This window comes from Cryptomeria japonica, chromosome 3, assembly GCF_030272615.1.
Source record: "Cryptomeria japonica chromosome 3, Sugi_1.0, whole genome shotgun sequence".
Lineage (NCBI taxonomy): Eukaryota > Viridiplantae > Streptophyta > Pinopsida > Cupressales > Cupressaceae > Cryptomeria > Cryptomeria japonica.
Window position 1 is genome coordinate 122,035,065 of NC_081407.1, and position 21,508 is coordinate 122,056,572.

The window sequence follows — 21,508 nt, forward strand, 5'->3', positions numbered from 1 at the left end:
CAACAAGATTTACTTCCAGATTTGCCGGATGCATCGAAATGGGCAGATCAATTGCCGGAGAAGAAATCTGAAGGCATGACCAAATTATTGATTCATGCATAGCGAAGAAGACAAGGAGAAAGGAGTAATGGGAGTATCTAGTTTGTTGGAAGAACCATGCAACTGATGAGGCTTCTTGGGTCAGTGCTTCAGAATTGGAGAAGTTCGGGATTATGGTCCCATCATAGCAGAAATGTTCATGAACTCTACACCCATGAAACATTTTTTTATACCCGCGGTGTTTGATGCCGGAGCATTCGGGTGGATGAGTTATCCCCATTACCATCACCCAAAAATAGGATTTGGTTTAATTTGGATTTCAGTTTCTTGTTTTGTTTGGTGTTTTCCTTTGCAGGCGGAGGTTACATTTCTTTATCTTGGACTGTTCCAGATTTGTAACAACAAACCTTATTTGGTGTATTTCTTGAAGTGGAGGCTGCGTGGCAGAGGGTGGCTCATTTAAACCTAGGTTACCGGGTTTGCCTCTGGGCCCCCCTGGTACGGGTCCGGGTTCGACCAAGTCCATGGTATGGGTCCGGTTTGACCTGGGTTCGACCAGGGTTCGAAAAACCCAGAGTGAGTTCGACCCTAGTCGAACCCAGTTGAAGCCGAGTCGAACCCAGTCGAACCCGGGCGGACCCAGTCGAACCTGGGCAGCCCGTAAAGTAAAAAAACAATGCAAATTTAATTTTTTTTTCAATTCCGCCTTGTAAAAAGTGAAAGTTATAACCTAAAATTGACTTCTAAAACATTTTATTGACTCATTTCACCTCATTTGTGTTGCAAACAAAAGTTTTATGAGAGCAGGTTGAAGAAAGGGTGAACAAAATTTGGCTTCCGAGATCAAAGAGGAGTTGAAGACTGATTTTTGAAGCTTCAACAAGTGTTGCAGCATCATTTCCATACATTTTCAAGCTTCCATTGGCTGCAAGAGGTAGGTTTTTAAACATTTTTTTCCAACTATTTTTGTTTCACAAATTGTCAAACATGAAACTTGAATTTTTTTTCATTATTTAGTTTTTGTTTTTGAATATATTTATATTATTTCTTGCCATAGGAACTAGAATGGCATCTACATCTTCCTCCATTGGCAATGAACAAATAATTGCAAAACAAAGAAATGATCCAAATTCTCCCTTATGGAAATATGTGGACATTATAAAACAACTTTCGGGAGGTGGGGGATTCCGTTGGAAATGCCATGGATGTGATATTGAACGTATAGTTCATATTATTGGGTGGTAGGCCATTTGTGTGGAATAAAAAAAGAGGTATCAAAAAATGCCCTGGAAAAAATGGTAAACCTATACCAGATGAGACAGTGATGAAATATATTAGGGAGCATGAGGCGACAGAAGAGAGGGAAGCCCGTAGATTGAACCAAACCGCACCAAAGAAAACAAAGGGAATGCAAGGCCCTTCTAATCCCACTATTGTAGTAGAAGACCACTCCTTCTTTGCCACAAATGAACCTCAAAGTGAACCACCCTTGACACGTAAAAGAACAAAGGGGCCTTTAGAAACCACATTCCAAAATGAGAGTAGAGACAATGTTGATGAAGATATAGTAAGGTGCATTTATGCAAATGGGTTGTCATTCAATGTTGTTCGCTCCCCATATTGGAAGCAAATGATAAAAAGTGTTAATGAGGCTCCAAAAGGGTATAAGGGCCCCGGTTATGAGAAGGTACATGGAACATTATTGGAGAAAGAGGTGAAGAGGGTTGAAGATGCATTGAAACCCATAAGGGATTCATGGGTTGAGACAGGTGTAACAATTGTTTCAGATGGGTGGAAAGATGCTAAAAACCGTCCCTTGATCAATGTCATAGCGGTGTCCCCTAAAGGGGCAATGTTTTTGAGAGCTGTGGATTGTGAGGGCCAAATAAAAGATGGCCAATTTATTGCAGAAATTCTCATCTCTGCCATTGAGTTTGTGGGATCCTGCAATGTTGTCCAAGTCATAACGGACAATGCAAAAAATTGTAGAGCTGCTGGTTTGTTGGTTGAGCAATGCTATGAACACATCTTTTGGACACCTTGTGCGGTACATTCACTCAATCTTATGCTACAAAGGATTGGGCAAAAAATAAAATGGATCAGAGATGTGTATGCAGAGGCTGAGGACATCCAGATGTTCATCACAAACCACCACATGTCTCAAGGGATTTTTAGAACCTATTCGAATTTGGAACTATTGAAGGTAAGTAAAATAGTAATTTAATTTTACATTTTCTGATTTTTTTTTAATTTTCAATGTTCATAATATCATTGTGTAAGCTATATTGTGTATTCTTCTTTAAAGTTTGGCTTTATTTTTTAATCATTTGGCATTAATTTGTGTTATAGGTTGCTGAGACCCATTTTGCATCAAACACAATCGTCTTAAGACGACTTGTGAAAGTTAGAGTGGCACTATGCAATATGGTGATCAGCACCAATTGGACTGTACGGAAGCAAAGTAGCATTGAGAGGGCAGAAAAAATTAGGGATAGAATATTGAGTGAGAAATGGTGGGATCTTCTTACATATCTCCTAAGTATCACTAAGCCCATCATGAGCATGTTTTGCTATACAAACATGGATAGGCCTTGCATAGGTGAGATTTATGATGGCATTGACTCAATGCTTGAAAAAATAAAGGTCACTCACTATAAATAAAAAAGAGAATGATCCTCAGGAGAAATTCTTCAAAGAACTGGAAGTAATTATTGTAGAAAGGTGGAATAAGATGACCACTCCTTTGCACCTTTTTGCCTATGCCTTGACACCTAAGTACTATAGCAATCAGTTTCTTGATAAACCAGGAAGGATTCCACCATGGAGAGATCTAGAAGTATCTGATGGGTACAAGGCAGCATTTCTTAGACTATATTCCGATGATGATTTGCGAGATGTTGTTACAAATGAGTTCATAGAATTCGCAAATGGGAATGGTCTAAGTGTTGATGCACTTCGTCATAGATCCAAGAAGGATGCTCATAGCACATGCTTCCAACACCTACAACCCCTCGCTATAAAAGTTTTATCACAAGTAAGTTTAATTAATTAAAATTTTAAATTTACAAGTTTTAGTTTATTTATAGTTTACTTTGTCTTCATAGGTTGCTAGTAATTTTATTTTTATTAATGTATAACTTTAATTGTTTACTTTGTCTTCATAGGTTGCTAGTTCATTTGCTTCAGAAAGAAATTGGAGCACATACTCTTTCATCCACTTTGTAAAGCGCAATAGGCTGCTATCAAAAAGAGCGGAGAATTTAGTATATGTGCATTCCAACCTACGTCTTCTTTCACACAAACAACATGACTACACACAAGGGGAAACAAAGATGTGGGATATAGAGCTAGAGCATACTGATTTGGATGCTCTTGCTTCTCAGCTTCTTGCATTGACACTTGATGACTCGGAAATTGAGCCAACTTATAGTACAAGTGCAAGTGGCATTGGCTCATCTAATGTCAATGTCAATGAGGAGGAGGAGGAGGAGGAGGATGAATTAGATGATCCATTTGATGATTAAACTTTAAGTTTATATTGTTGAAAGTTGAAACAATGATACTTGAATATTTTGTCATTTTGATATTAAACTTGATGTATATGATGCTATTATGGTATGATCATGATGCTATGATTACAAGTTTATCTTTGTTTTGTTGTTTATATGATGCTATGTGACATGCAAATTTTAATTCATGCTTATAGGCTTCACAAATATCAATATATATATATAAAATTTACATGTTTTTGTACTAACGAACCCAAACCCCTTTTCAAAATTTTGCCGTATCGGCGTACCAGGTTCTTCGAACTCGAACCCGAACCCGAACCGGCAACCTAGTTTAAAACTGTCGTGTGCCTAATTTTGGTGGCTGCATATACCTTCTAAGGGAGCCAGCTCATGTGTCAGCAAGGGAAATGCATCAGTGAATAGTGGCGGCTCATTGAAGGCAAAAAGGCAACGCATAACACAGTAAGGGCGGCATATGAATTAAAGGCAACACATATGTTTGGAAAGGCAGCGTACAATGTAAGAGGGAAGAAGAGTCTTTTTTTTGTTTTGAAAAGTATTTTTCTGTGAATCCTCACTGCAGAGGAAGCTACGCATTGGGAGAAGTAGCATAGGAAATATATGATAGAGAGAGCTGATTCAAGGAAGAGAGAGATGTTGCCCCTTTAGATAGTGTGTGTAAACAAATTTGAATTCAATGGAATCGGTAATTTATTTTGTAAATTGTTGTCTGTGTGTGATGGTGTCTTTCTTCCGTAGTGCCTTTATTTAAAACTTCAAAGTAATAGATTTGTTTTGGTTTTGGCTGCAACCGCTCTCTGTCTGATAAGACTCAGAGGTTTTGTTTTGCACTAAATTGTTTGCATTGTTTATATTCTGCAACATTTGAAGGAGTATTTGTGTTGTTTGCTCCTGCTATTTTGCCATTTGCTCTTGCATCTATGCTATTTGTTGTTGGATTTGTATGAAAGCATTCCAGTTCTTAAGCCCAATCTGACATCTTGCCTCTTTCTTTACTTCCAGACCCTGACTGCTATGACTCATTCTCTGATTTCTTCCTCTCTTTCTCCAAAGCTTTCTGATCCCTTTGGCTCAGCTGCATATATGAAGTTTACCCAGCAGGTTGGCAGGACTGCCTGCTGTGGTACCTATGTAATAACCTGTTGTGACGTATTCACACATCGCCCCATTGCAAATGGGACCCCTGCTTTTTGCTTTCTAGGTTTTTTCAGGGTTTTGCCTGTTAGCCTTTGCAGGATGAGTGTGTCAGGGGGGATCGTTGGATAGCCGACTCTGCTTGAGCTAGGATGGGTCAGTGGATGCTCCAAGTTAGGGTTTCTTTCAGGGTCTTCTTTAGGCTTGGTTTTGCTGGTGGTGTCCTGTTTGAGTTCGAGGAAGTCAGTGAGTGGTTGAACAAATTTGGCTAAGACATCGAAGGAATGAATCAAAGATCAAGACAAAGGTAGAGTCAAGTGGAAAAGGAGGTGAATTAAGCCCAAAATGAAGATTTCGCTCCTGACCCTTCCAAAGGGTCCAGAGCGAAATCCAATTTTCCTCCACTTTGCTCCGGGATATGACCAAAGTTATAGACTTTCGAGGCATAATTGAGAGGGTTTGATGCAACTTTGCCTTAGAGAAGAGATTTTAGACCTTAGGATGATGAAAGCTAGCCTTAAAAGACGATTTCGCTCTTGACCCTTCCAAAGGGTCCAAAGTGAAATCTTCCCTTTTTGCCTTCCTTTGGCCTTAAAACCTAGTCTGACGTTGCCTGGACCAAGTTGGGTGATAGATTATCTTGATAGTGAGAGGAGGAAGTTGATTTGATCAAGTTTGGGGGAGAATGAGGTGAACCTAAGTGAGAAGCTAACCAAGAACATGATTTTCGCTCCTGACCCTTCCAAAGGGTCTAGAGCGAAAATCCTTGAGGACCTCAGTTTCTTCCTTGTCTAGGTCAAGTTCGTAGTTCCTTAGGCATGTATAAGGGTGTTTTGACATGTTCTAGCCTTAGGAGATGAGTAAAGGTGAAAAGAATGAAGGATTCTAGCCTAAAGGGTGAATTTCGCTCCTGACCCTTCCAAAGGGTCTAGAGCGAAATTCTTAAAAGCACTCATTTTTCCTTTAGCCAGAGTCAGGACCAAGGTGGAAATGAAAGGAAAGTAATCTATGTTTGCCCCCCAAAGAGGATGAGAGTTGGAAAAGTCAAGGATCAAACCCAAAACATGATTTTCGCTCCTGACCCTTCCAAAGGGTCCAGAGCGAAAATCTTTGTAGCTCTTATTTTCCTCCTTATTTTGGCTAAGCTTTGGCATGATGGAGAAGGAATTAGTATGTTTTGGCCCTGAGAGGGAGTGGGATGCTTTGGAAGATCAAGATTTTAGTTTAAAAGAGAATTTCGCTCTTGACCCTTCCAAAGGGTACAGAGCGAAATTCACTATAAACCTCATTTGCTACTTGATTTTGGCATCAATCTTTGTTCCTTAGGTGAAAAATGATCCAAGTTTGCCTCTTGAGGTGGTTTGAAGTTTGAAAAGTGAGTGATCAAGCCTAAACTAAGATTTCCGCTCCTGACCCTTCCAAAGGGTCCAGAGCGAAAATCCTCCTAAGGCTCATTTCCTCCCTAGTTTGACCAAATTTTGATTTGCAAGGCATCTTGAAAGGAAGGATGGACATCTTTTGCCATTGCAAATGTTTGAGAGCATTGAAAAATGAAGGATTTTGAGCCAAATAGTGAATTTCGCTCCTGACCCTTCCAAAGGGTCCAGAGCGAAATTCCTAAAAAAACCTATTTTTCCATTGGAGGAGGTCAAGTCCTTGGTTTTTTGTGGCATGGATGGAAGTGGGATAGTATGTCGTTTCCTCTTGAGGTGGTTTGGAGTTGGAGAAATGAAAAATCAAGCTCAAATCATGATTTTCGCTCCTGACCCTTCCAAAGGGTCCAGAGCGAAAATCTTCTTAGACCTCTTTCCCTTCCTTGTTCGACCAAATTTTGATGTCCAAGGCATGTTGAAAGGGAGAATGAACATGTTGTGGCCTTTGGGAATGTTTGAAAGAGTTGAGGAATGAGTGTTTTAGCTAAGGAAGGAAATTTCGCTCCTGACCCTTCCAAAGGGTCTAGAGCGAAATTCCTTACAAGCCTATATTTTTAACCTTGCTTGAGCTTAGACCTTGTTCCTAAGGCGAAGAGAGAGGAGATTTTACCTTGCAAAGAAGAGGGGGAATTGAAAGAATGATGATTTTGGTCTAGAAAGGGAAATTCGTTCCTGACCCTTCCAAAGGGTCTAGGGCGAAATTGTGCAAAACCTATCTCTTCCCTTAGTTTCATGCCAAATCTATTGTGGATCATGATTAAAGAAGGCCTTAGGAATGACTCCAAATTGCCAATGATTATCAAGATTGAAGGAATTGAGCCAAATGATGAAAATTGCTCTTGACCCTTCCAGAGGGTCCAGGGTGAAAATTCTTCAACCACCTATTTTCCCTTGGGAGGGCTTGATCGCGATGAATGCCTAAACAGCTAGACTTCAGACTCTATCAATTCATGTTTGCGGGAGTAATCTTAAAGAATTTTTTTCACCCTCCTCTCGCGCTCAACAGAATTGGCACTAGAAGGAGGGCTGATCATTGTCAAGCCGCGATCAGTGGAACTTATCAAGTCATATATAGAAAAGATATCCAGAGCTTTTTACCCTCCTCCGCACTCAACAGAATTGGCGCTAGAAGGAGGGCATGATCGCGATAAACGCCTGAACAACTCAACAAAATTAGCAGTGCCTGACAGCGAATGCGAACTCTTGAATACAAGGAAGATCAATGGAAAGCCGTCTTCAACGTCTTCAACGCTCAACGAAAGTGATATAGAGAAGGAAGGTGATCGTTGGGTCATCAGTTGGACTTGCGAAAAGAAGGAAGCAAGCTGGAACCAATTGAGTGTTCAAGTTAAATCTGAGATATTCTAGATCTCTTTTATTCCAGAAAATCCAAAAAAAAGTGAAAAACCAAAAATCCAAAAAAAATAAAAAAAATAGAAAATCCAAAAAATCAAAAAATCAAAAAGAAAAGATTTCTCGATGGAGCGACAACAGTTTCACGATGAGCAACAAGTTGATTTTCCTCAACTTTGGTGGAGATTGGATACATAGCTTTATCCTCGCAGATTGTCCAAGTTTGCAAGACCAGGGCAGTGTCGAGTCCATGAGACAAAGGAACATGATGAAATGCATTGCTTGAAGTACTTATCAAGGATGGAATTGCCAACGCAAGAAAAAATCTTCTTTTGGGATGTCCCTAGGCTAGAAACAGAAGAAGGCAGCTTTAGTGTCCCAGAGAGCAAGTATCCTCTTCTAAGCTTCTTGTGGATGATTGAGAGTCAGCTCATTTTGAATGGTGAAATGCGTTTAGAAAACACATTACTACCATTGTGGTGTAGAATTCACAACTTACCTCACTTTGAATTTACTTGCTTAGTATGTGAAATAGCCATCAATCAAGTCAGAAACCAATTTGGGATGCCAACTTTGTCCAAGGAAGAATGTATTGTGAATAGATCTTGGGGTGCACATCTCGCAGCTGAATTCAGTAGAACCTATGAAAAGGACATTGCTCCAGCACTTGATTGTGAGAAGGATCAGTTGTACGTTGATGACACAAATGCACCCGAGGAACAATGTATTACAGTAGATAGCTCGCCATGCCTTGCACCTGAAAAGGAATACCATGAAACAAAAGTTGAAGAAGCAGTTGAGAATACTCAAGTAGTGATAAAGGAAGATCCAAGAGCTGAACAAGCAATCAAAGAATAAAAGGAATCGTTCCTTGAGGAATTTTCATTCATGCTACAAAAAGAGATCCTTGAGATTGAATTGCAAGAGGTTTCAAATAACATCAATGAAGAAGACAATCAAGTTGAGATGTTGAACAAAGAGCTACAAATCATCATAACTGAGCTCAGATATGAAGGACAATTCGAGGAGGCACTCAAGGACGTCCTCACTCATGATATTTGAAGGGGCGTTGAAAGATCTTGTAGAGGAAACACAAATGAAATCACAGCCAATTTTTTTTCAAGATAAGCAAGTTACTGTGAGTGATATGATCCATCATCAACTCCGACCTCCCGAGACTATGCTTGAAGATGAGACATCAGCTGGGATTATCTTTGATCAACTAGAGGAAATGTTTGAGGCTCAATCCATCAGGGAGTGCTTGGTTTTTGAAGATAAGCTAACAAAATTTCATGAAGATGCTTGGTTTATGCAAGATGTCTCAGTGAAAACAGAGAATCTTGAGCTATTCAAAGGGGCGCTGAGCTTCTTTCAAGAAGAACTTCCAAATCAGGACCAACATACTGCAAATGCTCGTGGAATGGTTCATCATCAATGGCGACCTCTTGAAGCGGTTGGTGACCTCACTTCTGACAATACAGTTCCGTCTGAGCCTGAAATATGTCAGGTTGTCTCTTTCCCTAATCCTAGCCTTGAAAGTTATTATGATTTTGATTATGGGGATTTTGGGAAAACAACTTGCATCTGGATTGATCATGGTCCTAACGAATTACCTCAGTTGATCATTTTGAGTAAAAATTTACTTGAGTATGAGAAATGCATAGTGAGAGTTTGCTTTTTTGTGTTTAAGGATGAATTTGCCCGACTGAGAACCATCACGTTTGCCATGCTCCTGTTGCACAACTTGAGAAATCATGTGAAGTCATGTATATATTTTGCTTCTTTGAGTCGTGTTGAGTCTGGGAGTCTTGTATATAGGTTTAGAATAGGCTTTCCTTTTGTGTGTTTTAGGCTAGAGGTCTTTTGAGCCTTGTTCTTAATTTGCTTTGAGTCATTTGAGTCAGGATCCTGAGTGGCTTAGGTAGTTTAGTTGTTTGCTTTCTTTAGTTAGCTTTTGGTTTGCTCTAGCTTAGCTTGCTTTGGGTCGGTTGGTTGTCGTTTGCTTTAGTTTAGGTGTCTTGAGTAGAAGCCTCCATTCGTGAGAAAGGTGTCTGTGTTGTTGCTAACACATTGGCTACATCCTCGATCTTATGTTAGGCTCATTTCTTAGATATCTATTCATGAAGTGCTCGGAATCCGAGGTTGTTCCTCCCCAGCTTTATCATCTGATCAGGACCTGTATTTGACTTGGAAGGGAATCATTTTCTGTATCTTGATGCCGACATCTGTTGATTACTATATCTTCGCACATTAATAGACTCTGAGTCATTATGGTTTTCAAGCAAAGTTGTGATTGGTGAAAAATCTAAAATCTGCTTCAGTGCCACCGCAATCCTCAAACCCTAGTAAGCTTCACTGCTTACGAGCCAAAGGAATTGACGGAGTGAAAAAGCAATATCAAAAGGAAAAAAATGAGAAATGAAAGAGAAAAATCAAGAAAAAATGAAATGAAATGAAATATCAAAATAGGCTAATGGGAATATGCGAGTAACTCCATCGGGGCTATGGATGCCTGGCTGGCAATGGAGCAATGTTCGTGAGCTTGCAGCGATAACCTCGTCGGGACTATAGACGTCTGACTGGCAGCGAGGCTCTATCCAGGATGCTTATGAAGTTCAGATATACTACATAGCTGATCACAGGAGAACCTGAAGGTCATAGTTGTCTTGTCGAGAGGAATGAACACACTTGCACACACCTGGGTAATCAAAGACTAAGTGTCTAGATCTGGTTAAAGGTTTTCCTTCCACTTTGAATGAATTTTCTAATCTCTTGATAAGCTAGTGTGAATTTTTCGAAGATTCTAAGTGTCAATTGAGTCTTTATCTCTGAAATGTTCAGGAACATTTATTCAAGGTGGCGCTAGATGTTGTGATGTATTCACACATCGCCCCATTGCAAATGGGACCCTTTCTTTTTGCTTTCTAGGGTTTGCTTTCTAGGTTTTTTAAGGGTTTTGCCTATTAGCCTTTGCAGGATGAGTGTTGTCAGGGGGGATCGTTGGATAGCTGGCTCTGCTTGAGCTAGGATGGGTCAGTGGATGCTCCAAGTTAGGGTTTCTTTCAGGGTCTTCTTTAGGCTTGGTTTTGCTGGTGGTGTCCCGTTTGAGTTCGAGGAAGTCAGTGAGTGGTTGAACAAATTTGGCTAAGACATCGAAGGAATGAATCAAAGATCAAGACAAAGGTAGATTCAAGTGGAAAAGGAGGTGAATTAAGCCCAAAATGAAGATTTTGCTCCTGACCCTTCCAAAGGGTCCAGAGGGAAATCCAATTTTCCTCCACTTTGCTCCGAGATATGACCAAAGTTATAGACTTTCGAGGCATAATTGAGAGGGTTTGATGCAACTTTGCCTTAGAGAAGAGATTTTAGACCTTAGGATGATGAAAGTTAGCCTTAAAAGAGGATTTCACTCCTGACCCTCCCAAAGGGTCCAAAGTGAAATCTTCCCTTTTTGCCTTCCTTTGGCCTTAAAACCTAGTCTGACCTTGCCTGGATCAAGTTGGGTGATAGATTATCTTGATAGTGAGAGGAGGAAGTTGATTTGATCAAGTTTGGGGGAGAATGAGGTGAACCTAAGTGAGAAGCTAGCCAAGAACATGATTTTCGCTCCTGACCCTTCCAAAGGGTCTAGAGCGAAAATCCTTGAGGACCTCAGTTTCTTCCTTGTCTAGGTCAAGTTCGTAGTTCCTTAGGCATGTATAAGGGTGTTTTGACATGTTCTAGCCTTAGGAGATGAGTAAAGGCGAAAAGAATGAAGGATTCTAGCCTAAAGGGTGAATTTCGCTCCTGACCCTTCCAAAGGGTCCAGAGCGAAATTCTTAAAAACACTCATTTTTCCTTTAGCCAGAATCAGGACTAAGGTGGAAATGAAAGGAAAGTAATCTATGTTTGCCCCCCAAAGAGGATGAGAATTGGAAAAGTCAAGGATCAAACCCAAAACATGATTTTCGCTCCTGACCCTTTCAAAGGGTCTAGAGCAAAAATCTTTGTAGCTCTTATTTTCCTCCTTATTTTGGCTAAGCTTTGGCATGATGGAGAAGGAATTAGTATGTTTTGGCCCTGAGAGGGAGTGGGATGCTTTGGAAGATCAAGATTTTAGCCTAAAAGAGAATTTCGCTCCTGACCCTTCCAAAGGGTCCAGAGCGAAATTCACTATAAACCTCATTTGCTACTTGATTTTGGCATCAATCCTTGTTCCTTAGGTGAAAAATGATCTAAGTTTGCCTCTTGAGGTGGTTTGAAGTTTGAAAAGTGAGTGATCAAGCCTAAACTAAGATTTTCGCTCCTGGCCCTTCCAAAGGGTCCAGAGCGAAAATCCTCCTAAGGCTCATTTCCTCCCTAGTTTGACCAAATTTTGATTTGCAAGGCATCTTGAAAGGAGGGATGGACATCTTTTTCCATTGCAAATGTTTGAAAGCATTGAAAAATGAAGGATTTTGAGCCAAATAGTGAATTTCGCTCCTGACCCTTCCAAAGGGTCCAGAGCGGAATTCCTAAAAACACCTATTTTTCCATTGGAGGAGGTCAAGTCCTTGGTTTTTTGTGGCATGGATGGAAGTGGGATAGTATTTCTTTGCCTCTTGAAGTGGTTTGGAGTTGGAGAAATGTAAAATCAAGCTCAAATCATTATTTTTGCTCTTGACCCTTCCAAAGGGTCTAGAGCGAAAATCTTCTTAGACCTCTTTCCCTTCCTTGTTCGACCAAATTTTGATGTCCAAGGCATGTTGAAAGGGAGAATGAACATGTTGTGGCCTTTGGGAATGTTTGAAAGAGTTGAGGAATGAGTGTTTTAGCTAAGGATGGAAATTTCGCTCTTGACCCTTCCAAAGGGTCCAGAGCGAAATTCCTTACAAGCCTATATTTTTAACCTTGCTTGAGCTTAGACCTCGTTACTAAGGCGAAGAGAGAGGAGATTTTACCTTGCAAAGAAGAGGGGGATTGAAAGAATGATGATTTTGGTCTAGAAAGGGAAATTCGCTCCTGACCCTTCTAGAGGGTCCTGGGCGAAATTGTGCAAAACCTATCTCTTCCCTTAGTTTCATGCCAAATCTAGTGTGGATCATGATTGAAGAAGGCCTTAGGAATGACTCCAAATTGCCAATGATTATCAAGATTGAAGGAATTAAGCCAAATGATGAAAATCGCTCCTGACCCTTCCGAAGGATCCAGGGCGAAAATTCTTCAACCACCTATTTTCCCTTGCAAAATCAAGTCAAACTTGGGTTGGATGTGAGAGGAGAAGTGATTTCTATCCCTTTGAGGTGAATTCAACTTGAAATGATGGAGGAATGAGCCTAAATTAAGAAATTTGCTCCTGACCCTCCCAGAGGGTCCAGGGTGAAATTTCACCAAAACCACCTTTTTTCCAAATTTGTGACAAGACAATTGCAAACTAAAGTGAATTGGGATGGAAGAAGTCTTTATGAGTAACTTCAAGTTGCTAGGAAAGATTGAAATTGAAGGAATTGAGCCAAATCAAGAATTTTGCTCCTAACCCTTCCAAAGGGTCCAGAGCGAAATTCTAAAATCCACCTATTCCTTTCACATTTAGACCAAGCTAGGCCTGGAAAAAGATGATAGAAGCCCTTGAGATTGCCCTTGAATGGATTTTGGTCTCCAAAAATGATGATTTTGGGCTAGAGGAAGAAATTAGCTCCTGACCCTTCCAAAGGGTCTAGAGCAAAAAACACTAAAACCATCCTTTTCTCCAAATTTTGTGCTAAGTTAGGCCTGGACTAGGGTGAGAAAAACTATTCGGAATACCTTGGAAAGATGTTTGACCATCAGAAGTGTGAATTTTGAGCTAAAATGAGAATTTTGCTCCTGACCCTTCCAAAGGGTCCAAAGCGAAATTCTGGATAGGTTTTGTCCCTGGCTAGGTTTTTGAGCGAATTTGACTTTTTAGGCCTTGTGAAGATCAAACAAAATGTTACAATCATGGGAGAGGGATCTAAGGATGGGATTCCAAGTATAGAAAGTGAAAGAAATGGAGTTGAGTGAGGGAAAACAAGCATAGAGAGAATTTCGCTCCTGACCCTTCCAAAGGGTCCAGAGCGAAATTCATCTAAATCACTATTTCCCCTTTGTGTCAAGACAAGATTTTGATTCCTAAGGCATGAAAAGACTGGAGGGAGGTTATTTAAGCCTTGCAAGATGAATTGAGGTAAAAGAAGTGTAGAATGAAGCCTAAAGAAGGAATTTCGCTCTTGACCCTTCCAGAGGGTCCAGGGCGAAATTCCCATTATCACCTAATTTGCCCATGTGAGAAACTAAAAGGATGGATCCCTAGACTTTGTTGGACTAAAACAAGCATATGCTCACCTTCTGGAGGATTTTGAAGTCAAAAAATGGAGTAATTGAGGCCTAACCAAGAAAATTCGCTCCTAACCCTTCCAGAGGGTCCCGGGCGAAATCTTTTGAAACTCCTATTTTTTTACCTTGTTTGGGCCAGGCGAGGAGCTAATTGTGAGGTAATGTTGAAAAGAGGTCTAAATTGGCCAGGAATGCAAAATTCGCTCTTGACCCTTCCAGAGGGTCCAGGGCGAAATTCTAATAGGGCCTGTCCCTGGGGAGAATCTTGAGCAAGCTTCATTTTGATGTCTTCTTGTTGATGATTTAAGGTATAAAATTCTATGTTAAAATGAGTTTATTATATGACCTTAATCATCTTTTGGTTTGTTTTGCAGATGAAAGAAGACCAGGCCAGGGCAGGGACGACCTCTTCCAGTCCAGCATCATCAAGGATGACCTTCTCAGGTCCAACATCATCAAGGACGATCTCTTCCAGTCCAACATTTGAAGGAAAGGTGCACCATCCATCCTGCACATCAAAGACAAAGGAGGTTAAAGCAAGGGTCCATTAGAGAAGCAGATAGTTTCAGAAGAGTTAATTAAAGTTAGCTTCTCAGCATCATCAAATTGAACATCAACCAAGTTGCAAGTGTCTGACAAGGTGGCGTCCCAGTCATCATTCTTCCAGCTAGGTTGGTCCACCTCAGCGTGTCCAGATTCAATGTACTTGACTCATTGGGGATGACACAAACTTCGATGTACCTACCCCGGTTATCCATTGGTTGAATATTCCAGAGAAGACGGGTGTCCAAATAATGCAATTATTTCGTTGGCCAGAATTGAGTTTGTTGTAACAAACCCTAATTAGGGTTTTCATTGTAAAATCTCGGTCATTGATCTCAAATTGATCTAAGCCATTGAATTGTATTGTGGGCACTATATAAGCCCTAGCTCCTAATTTGTAAAGGCTAATAGTTAGTCAGTAGTTAGAAGGTGAATAGTTAGAAATAGTGAATAGTCAGTTGATAGAATAGCAATTAGAGTAGAATGGAAAGAGAAGGCAAAGATTGTTGCCAAGATGTTGTTGTAAAAGACTTGTAAAACTTCATTGAAGAAATGGTGAAATCTATGGGTCGATTCAACAATTTGCATGGTCTCTATACTTCTCAGATTCGATTTCATGTTATTAGATGAATGGAAGAAATGTGTTTGATTGATGCTGAAATTCGTATATCCATACTAGCAGTTTGTTGATTGCAGACTTGCCTTGTGTAGTCAACTGGGAATCATTCAGTTTAAGCTTAACTTCAATTGTCGCATCTTCACTGATATGCATCAGCCTGATGGTGTCTATGCTTGTAGTGATGATCTGAACATCATAAAGTTTTCCTCCGAAGATCGCACTAACCTTGTGGAGATGGTCTGGGATGTCAAAACAAGACTTAGTTATAATTTCATCAAAGGTTATTCATTGCTCCTACATTCTTAGCGTCAAAATTAGATCCTTTCCTCGCCCTCATCCTTTTCCTTTTTTTTTCAAAATCTAGACTAGTGAAATCCTATGTTCTAGTAATATTCAAAGCGAATCAGACGCTCAGTCATCAAGTGTAAGTCCCCTTGTGATTCCAGCAAAATCACATCATACCACAGAGAGCTTATCCACGAGTAGAGAACCTACATACAAGAACCTTGGAGTTGCCTCGACTGATCCTTCGGCGAGATCTTCAGTAGTCAGAAAACTTTGCTCAAGAGAGGATAAGGTACCTTTAGGTATTTTATTCTGTGTTCGCATGTGCATGAAAAACACATCAACATAACCCTAACAGAAATTTCAACTTCTAATTGCAAACTATAACTCAAAAAATTAGCAGACAGATCTGTAAATGATGGAGGATGCACAGTGAAATAACAAAGTAATGAACAATTGGAAATTCAATGGCAATTGGAAAATATTTTTCTATTTCAGATCTTACAAATCATGTACTTATATAAGGTGATCTGCCTAGTGAACAATAGGACCCTTTTCTTCCCTGAACCCATTCTCTTTCCTGAATTAGAAAGTGGTTGCAGGGTTCCCTGCTGGCTGGAATGTAAAACTGGGTTCCTATGTGCCTATATTGATGACAGAACTCTTCATAGTCACCCTGTTAGGTTCTGATCTGAAATATGCCATTGAAATGGATAGTGGCACAGAAGGGTCTGTAACCTGTCACCACATATTACCTTCTCCTATGATGATCTGGGCGCTCAAGAGACCATGGAACATCTACTTGGTGATTGGAAACTTCAGATGTGATCTTGATTCTACCTGCTTAGACCCTTGTCTGGTTACCCTGAGGTATGGAACCCTCAGGAAATCACCTAACTCACCTACAATGACAATCTTCCTCCCTCAAAGTGGTGATCAGTGTGGTTATGCACGGTTCTTGATTTCCAAATGAGGCTTTGCAGGGCTTGCGCTGGCTTCTGAGCACTAAACTCTAACTGATTCCATGGTATTTTTCTGTGATATAGTTTTCCATGTTAATCTGCAAGCAAGAACATCTGATTGTGGATAAATTTACATATATTGAGTGAAATACACACCTTAAAGGAAAGCAGGATTCAAAATTAAAAAGATTATATTCAAGGTCTTAATGCATTCTATCCTCTTCCTTCCAAATTGAAAGGCTTGGAACCATTTCTTTTTAAATGCCTTGTCCAATTTTTGTTTTCTTTTTTCTAGCTTGATGTTCATGTACTTGTTTATTGCTAAAACATGCAGTATATTGTTAAATTCATTGTGGAATGTTTGCTTAATATTTGTTATTAGTTATTGTATGCATGCAATAATTAAATAGAGAAATACCTCAGCGTGATGTGAAGGCATTGTAGGAAGTCTGTCCATAACACAGAGACACCTAGTTGGAGTCCATATAGTCAGAGACCTAGCTAGTGAAAGTAGTATGTAGACATCTGTATGAATCGCTTATTCCATTAATATGCTATATCACTTCACGTCCCAGCAAGTATTCGTGCAGTCAAAACTGGTCCAAACAGTATAGTCGTACTTAAGTTTTCCATATATTTGGGTAAGGAGGGAGTTTCAGCTCCCGTGTTCAGGATTAGGAACACTGAAATCCTCGCTTCTTCTAGGTAATGCACTTGATTCACTATTTTCTGATGTGTGGTGCTTATAATGATGTGATGAATGAGTGAAGTTGCACGAGAGCTCTTTAATTGTATAAATGGTATAGTCATGATCATACAGCTTTGACTATAGGAGGAAGGTCCTTGTGGAAGGATTGACTGCCAATGAGCAGGTATATAGTCATGCAACTCTCTAATGCCATATTGTCTACATATTTTACTTCTATTTGAACATGATTGTCCTGCAGCAGAATCATTTTGTTGTCATCTTTGAGCTAAATGCTTGTTGTACTGAGTTTTTTTGGATGGAGTTGCCGGACGACTTGTGGTGTTATTCATTTTCTTGTTCTGTAAATACAGATGACCACCTTATCTTGAGATAGTTTATTGCTTCTAGAAAAACAGTCCCTTATATGAGAGCAGAAAATCAAATCTCCCTAAGCAATCGACTGTAACTTCCAATCTCATTCCTTTTAGTGATTAAGAAGTCCATTTGCAATCTAGTCTATTTTTATCATTTATGGAGAACTTTGTATATAAAACAGCTAAGACACCATTTTGCGATTTCTTTATTCTGTATGGTTACTGTGTAGATTTCTTACCATATTAAGATGTTCATATTCCTATTTATGTGGTTTTGTCTTCTATGTTTTACTTTTGGTTTCAAGAGTTTGTCCTTCAAAGCCACTGTTACAAGAAAATCATTATAGTGTGCAAGGTGCAACTTCTTTTAGGGGTATTCAGAATTCAATCAGGATTAATTGCCAATGAATATTTGTCCTCAAGCTAATTCCTACTTGAGGCATTGGCAACTTGATGACATCTAAATAGGGTATTAATAAAGTGGAACCAGAGCATAGAATTATAACATAGCAGAGTTGGCATTGGAATAGCGTAGTCCCAGACTCCCAGAGCATAGATTTTAACATATTGGAGTTTACTTGGTGCAACGTGGCATCTGAGTCTGAACATTGTGTATGAGAAGGACGTTTGAATTTGAATACATGGATGAAGAGTTTCTGTTCTGGACACTATTAATATCTACAAGGATGGTTAGCATAAAAATCTTGTCATTGGAGCCATAAATTTATGGGTAGTGACAAAATGTCTTTGATGAAGGGCTGCCATGCTCTTTAGATACCAACACGCATATGTAAATGTCAAATTTAGACAAGGTTTTTCTGCACCCATATTGTTTTGATGAAGGGCTGTTATGCCCTTTAGATACTAACATGCATATGCAAATGTCAAATTTAGACAAGGTTTGCTGCACCTTTTGGAGATGGTGCATATGTGATTGCAATTGGTGCTAGGTGGCTCTTGCTTTTCCTTTTCTTTTCAGTTTTCATAAATGGTTGGAGTTCTTTTCATAAAGGGAATTTAAGATTCGTGGCACAAAATGATTTGACGTTATCCATATTTTATTATTAACTCTAATCAAATCTTTCTTTTCTAATTGTGTAAAGATGCAAGCAAGCCAGAGATATTCATTGATGAACCATGAAAAAGGTTTTATGCCTGTTGATATCTCAGGGAACTTTGTAAATTTGAACTTTCAAGGAGATTATTTGTCTGACTTTGATTGTCCTGTATAATGGCTGTGAAGATTGAATTCTAAGAATAAATTCTGATAACAGGTTTCTTCCTACAAAAGATAATAGGCTTGGATGGTGGTTGGATAGAGAAATCAAAAGATGTATATTGCAGGTGATTGAAGGCAGGGAGAGGAATGCTGGCATTGGAAATTCAAGTGACTATGGTACAGATTTACTGGGACTAATGATGAACTCCAACAAGAAGCAGGGTGGAGGAAAGCTGCAGGATAACATGAGCATGACCATAGATGACATAATTGCTGAATGCCAAATTTTTTATATAGCTGGACAGGAAACTACAACAATCCTCTTGACATGGACCATGGTCTTGTTGGGAATGCATCAAGACTGGCAAGATCGAGCACGCAGGGAGGTGTTAGAAGTATGTGGGAAAAATGAGTTTCCGAATGCTGATGCTGTAAATGGCCTAAAGATTGTAAGAATGCATACTGTTAACCTTCCCCAGATTTCAACTTTTCCAATGATTCTGTAAAAGAGGTTTTGTTTCCATAACATTAAGTTAGGAACTAGTTGAAATGTGGTGATAAATAGCAGAGGAAGTTATCCAAATAGTTTGTGTTTTCCAGATATTGAACTATTCATTGAAAGCGTAATAAAAAACTTTGTTTTGTAGATAAAAATATGTTGTACCCTTGTTATTGCAGATGGGAATGATATTCAACGAATCCTTGCGACTGTATCCACCTATAGTGGCATTGAACCGACAACCAGTAAAGCCAATGAAGCTTGGAAAAGTCTCAATTCCTGCAGGTACTCAACTTCAAATTCCAATACTTGCAATGCACCACGATCCCTTGCTGTGGGGCAATGATGTCCATGAGTTCAATCCAGAAAGATTCAGCCAGGGAATTTCAAAAGCTGCTAAACATCCAATGGCATTCATGCCATTTTCTTTAGGTCCACGGATTTGCATTGGTCAAAATTTTGCATTATTAGAGGCCAAAGTAGTATTGGCCATGATTCTGCAACGCTTTTCCTTTGTGATTTCACCTCATTACATCCATGCACCTGTTCATTCATTCTCTCTTAAGCCCAAATATGGAGCTCAGGTCATCCTCCACATGAATTAAATTTAACTACAAAGAATCCTGAGTAAACATTTCACATTCTGAACTGATACAAGTTAAGTATGTAGTATATCAGGAGACTGTTTGATATAAAGTATGGTAAAATACTAATATTTGTGTCTGATGGCTTTGATATATTGCTAAAATGTAAATTTGGTACTGTATGTAATTATGTTATGACTTTGATCAAATCATACTGTATGATTATATCTTTAAAATATTAGTCACATGATTATTGTTGCAATCCCCAAGAGCCTGTTTTGACCTTGTCACATTTGGCTCATCCTCATCATCAAATCTGCATTGAAATTATATAACGATTCAAGTCAATCTTCATTATGAAATTTATTTATAGTCAAAGCAAAATGTTGTTAGTTCACCTTGAGCTCAAGGTTTTAAGTGTTTTTTTAAATGTAATTTTAACTTGCATAACCAAAAACAGCAATTGTCTTCACATAGATGAAAAATACGGCACATAATATCTGAAGATTGCATCTAATTAAATATGGATAATTTGTTTAAAGACAGTTTATGATGTAAGGCAGCCACACCTTGCACTTCACTGCATTGAAAAGAGTATTTCCTATAACTTAGTTTGAAGAGAACAATGTAACATTTCTCGGCTATTCCATGAAAGCAGCCTTGATTTTGTATTTATAGCCATCTGGTTACTAATTCTACCGAGGATTAATGCTAGTTTTCCTTTCTATATTCAACCAAGTTTCCAGTCATTTAGGTATTACTTTTCATAGAACTTTTTCAACCAAGAATACTATGTAGTTTATATTTTGTTCTCAACCCATAAAAATTGTTCAAATGGAAATGTCTAAATCTACCACAAATGTATAGATTGTACTTTGACGTTCTCAACCCACAAAAACTGTTCAAAGAAAAATGTATAAAGCTATCAGTCGAGAATGTTAAGTTGTAGCCTGTCCTCTATTTTTTAAACACATTTAATCATTAAAGAAATACTTGTATTTTTATCTCCATTGCAGAAGGTATAATTTTGGCCCATGCGAGTGATAAGAATTCTCTTATATGGTGTTTTAGTCCATTTTTGTACCATGTATAAAAATCCTAGAACAATTTGGTATACAGACAGGGTATTCGAGGCCATGTTTGGTTATAGCTCCTTCGAGTCTTTATGTTTCCCTTCATCTTCAATTGATTGTTCCTCTTGCATGTAAGACAACTAAATTTTTTTTTTTTGATTGGTAAAGGCAGAGCCAAATTTATATTAATTAGTGTAAATACATAGGTTTGTCACTGAATTACAAGACATTCAAAAAACCCCTGCTCTTAGAGAGCACAGAGATCCCACTAAAACCTGAAAACCTTTAAACTTATGGTTTAGCCATTTTTCTAAACCATCAAAGGTTTAATAGTCTAGGAAAAGAAAACACACTATTAACGATAATGTCTGATTTCCGACTACCTAGATACAGAGTTTTTGAACATAAAATTAAAACCTAATAAAAATATACATGTATAATTGCATATCTAGTAATCAAAATGAGGTATCCACAGAAAGCCTAGCTTGAGGAGGGAATGTCGGGTTGTTGCAGCTGATTCCTAGGATGGCCTTGGCCTCTGCTTGCTGAAGGGCCCCGGCCACGACCCATGCTCCCTTGACCTCTGCTCGACCCACCTCTGCAACTCTGTTCTGGTTTTGGCTCTGCTTCTGCAGCAATCAAAGGTAGGAATCCATTCAGCCTTGCAAATTGGAATAGAATCTCCTCTTTCCCTTGAGCTTGTGGGTCTTCACCTAAAAATCGCCATTTGAGGTAGCTCAGCCTTGCACTAGCGAACGCTCTGTGCCTATTCAATTCTTTACCCTTCAGGTCTAGTAGGAATGGGTAATAATTGATAAGTTCTCCGTGGGCATTAAAGAGGATTCGGTCGCTAGGTCT

At 39.2% G+C, this 21,508-nt stretch overlaps 1 protein-coding gene across 1 annotated transcript in view; it reads left to right on the top strand.

Moving 5' to 3' along the window:
- The window catches only part of LOC131038747 (cytochrome P450 734A1), a 38,239-nt gene extending 18,461 nt beyond the window's left edge, over positions 1-19,778 (top strand). The window contains exons 4-5 of the mRNA XM_057971282.2: positions 18,550-18,943; positions 19,173-19,778. Coding sequence (XP_057827265.2) covers positions 18,550-18,943; positions 19,173-19,598 — 820 coding nt within the window. The 3' untranslated portion in view covers positions 19,599-19,778. The remainder of the gene's footprint in view (positions 1-18,549; positions 18,944-19,172) is intronic.
- The last annotated feature ends 1,730 nt before the right edge of the window (positions 19,779-21,508 follow it).